The sequence below is a fragment of the Larimichthys crocea genome, chromosome XIII (assembly GCF_000972845.2).
Source record: "Larimichthys crocea isolate SSNF chromosome XIII, L_crocea_2.0, whole genome shotgun sequence".
NCBI classification, from domain to species: Eukaryota; Metazoa; Chordata; class Actinopteri; family Sciaenidae; genus Larimichthys; species Larimichthys crocea.
This window is the reverse complement of record NC_040023.1, coordinates 16,914,790-16,917,154: the sequence shown is the minus strand read 5'-3', so window position 1 is coordinate 16,917,154 and position 2,365 is coordinate 16,914,790. Positions and strand designations below refer to the sequence as shown.

The 2,365-nt window shown below is 43.6% G+C and overlaps 1 protein-coding gene across 1 annotated transcript in view; it reads right to left on the bottom strand.

Moving 5' to 3' along the window:
• The window catches only part of tex10 (testis expressed 10), a 9,591-nt gene that overhangs the window by 1,184 nt on the left and 6,042 nt on the right, over positions 1-2,365 (bottom strand). The window contains exons 12-13 of the mRNA XM_027286233.1: positions 1,324-1,550; positions 3-63 (exon numbers count right to left, since the gene is read on the bottom strand). Of these exons, the coding sequence (XP_027142034.1) occupies positions 3-63; positions 1,324-1,550 (288 nt within the window). The remainder of the gene's footprint in view (positions 1-2; positions 64-1,323; positions 1,551-2,365) is intronic.

Here is a 2,365-nt window from a genome sequence, read left to right as displayed (position 1 = left end):
TGCCATTTTGCAAGATGTCAAAGCACTGAGACTTTGAACCCAGAGTTTCCAGACAATGGCAGACTTCCTATGAATGAAATAATTTAATTAACAAAAGATCATTTTGTATCAAAGACATGACTTTCCCTTAAAATTCCTTCAATGATATACTGCTTACAAAAGACTTAATTCTGCAGTGTACTATAAATGTGCGCTACGTCTTATTTTCTATGGGCTATTGGAGCTGATACTTGGGACAATTAAACAATATTAAAAAAAGATATTTTAAGATATAAACAATGGCAGGATTAAACAGCTGTATTGATATTATGGAAAGACGATATAAGAGCAATTTAAGAGCAAACTTCTGTCTTAAAACAACTTTTACCTGGATTTATCAGACAAATCACATTGCTGCTAAGCACCAGAACATTTCTACATTCCAGTCTGGATGAAGTGAGGCCCACACTTCACCAAAGAAAAGGGTCACATCATGTAAATTTCATTCTTGCTGGGATGAAGACAAGCACCACAAACTTTTTAAAAAATAAAAAAATAAGGAGCAGCTTTTTTCTCATTAATTTCATCAAATCAAATTCCTTATTAGGTTTTATCAAATTGAGGTGTGTGTGCGCGTTGAAGCGCAGGAGTGAGTGCAAGCCAGTGTGTGTCAGAGCGGTGCACCTGTTGGCATTCTCGCCGTCATTAAAAACAATCCTGTCTCATTAGCCCAACCAGAGTTGACACAGTCCGTCCCTTAATGCTGCCCCCCCCTTGCCACTACGTGTCCCCTCCCTTCTCCTTCCCGCCACTTGCCTGTGATTGACTCAGACAGGGAGATGAGAGAGGCAGGATCTGAGGGCTTAATTGAGGAGCTGAATTAGTGATTATAAGCCCCCCACTTGCTCACACACTCACACACACTTGCCCCAGGGCATAGTTACGTTAACTGTAATTTCTGTGCAGAAATGTCACACTCCCATCATGCCATGGGCTCTCATTAGCATTTGTGCATATCCGCTATGCCCGATAACCACGCATCTCCAACCTGCGCAACGCGATAAAGGTTCCCACTCAGCCGGAGTGCCACGATAAAGCTTCCACCCTCTGAGCTCTATATGAGAGACAGAGAGGGACCAGGGGGCCCTGAAAGACCACAACTGTGTCCGGAATATCAACACTTTTCAATTTTCAAAACAATGTCTTTTCTTCCTCTTCCTTCACCTCCCCTCTCTGTGCCTTCTAGTTTCATTTTCAAGTATTTCTGATCGGCGGAAGCTTCGGTACGAGTTAGAATGTTTGTGAGGTGTGGGGTGATTGTAGGAAAGATGGTGTGCAGCGAACGCACCTCAACAACATCCCAGTGGTGTGTGAAATGCTCCAGCGGGGTTGGGTAGAGACTGAGGGGTGAGAGAGGGGAGGGAGGCAGGATACTCTCGTCGTCGGCCTCCTGCAGGGAGGTGAGCTTGTCGGACGAGAAGCCCGTCAGGGTGGAGAACAGGAAGCTGATGTAGTCCACGTCTTGCAGAGCGGCTTCCTGGCTTCCAACGGACCAGCTACTTAGAGATGACCTGGAGAAGTTGATCAGTGAACATGTTACACAATTAACAATGCAAAAATCTACTTCAAACACAAAGCCACATTTTCTGAGTAACAAATATTTTTCATAGCTTGTAATTTGTGCCACTTACATTGTTCTCCAAATAACAACTCTGTCCTTTGTATACATCCCTTATCACATCTTTCAGAATTATTCATGATGCTGTGTTTTATAAGGACGTGATACTGAGGAAACTAATGTGCAAACAGTAAAGAAGAACTCTTCCTCGACTTGAGGGGAGAATAGTTAAAAGTAGGAAATGTGTGTGAATAACAAGTGTGTTTTGTCGAGCCTGGGAGGCACATGCAGACAGCATCGTCTTCTCAATACTCCATGACGACTCTGCATTCCTGCCTCCCAAAGAGCTCTTTGTATCATACCCATTACACACACATCCCATCCGAATATGAACTTGACACTCCCTCCGCTTAAAATTTGGGTAACACTACCACACTAACGCAAGCAAAAGGTCATACACAAATGAACATGGACACACACACACCATTACAGGGAAAGGTAAAGGTGTAGGATAATAAAAAATGCTTTTACTGTCACCGGTAAGATAAATATCAAATATACAGGACGTCCACATCAGCACCTGTCAACAGGGAGTTAAGAAACCAGATTCAATTTTAGTAAGTCATTTGCGAAAGCGCAATACTGCCATCTGATGGTGGCAGCCTGGAGTGCTGTTGTCACACACACACACCACACACACACACACACACACACACACACACACACACACACACACACACACCAAATAGGAGTTTATGCGGCCTCCAC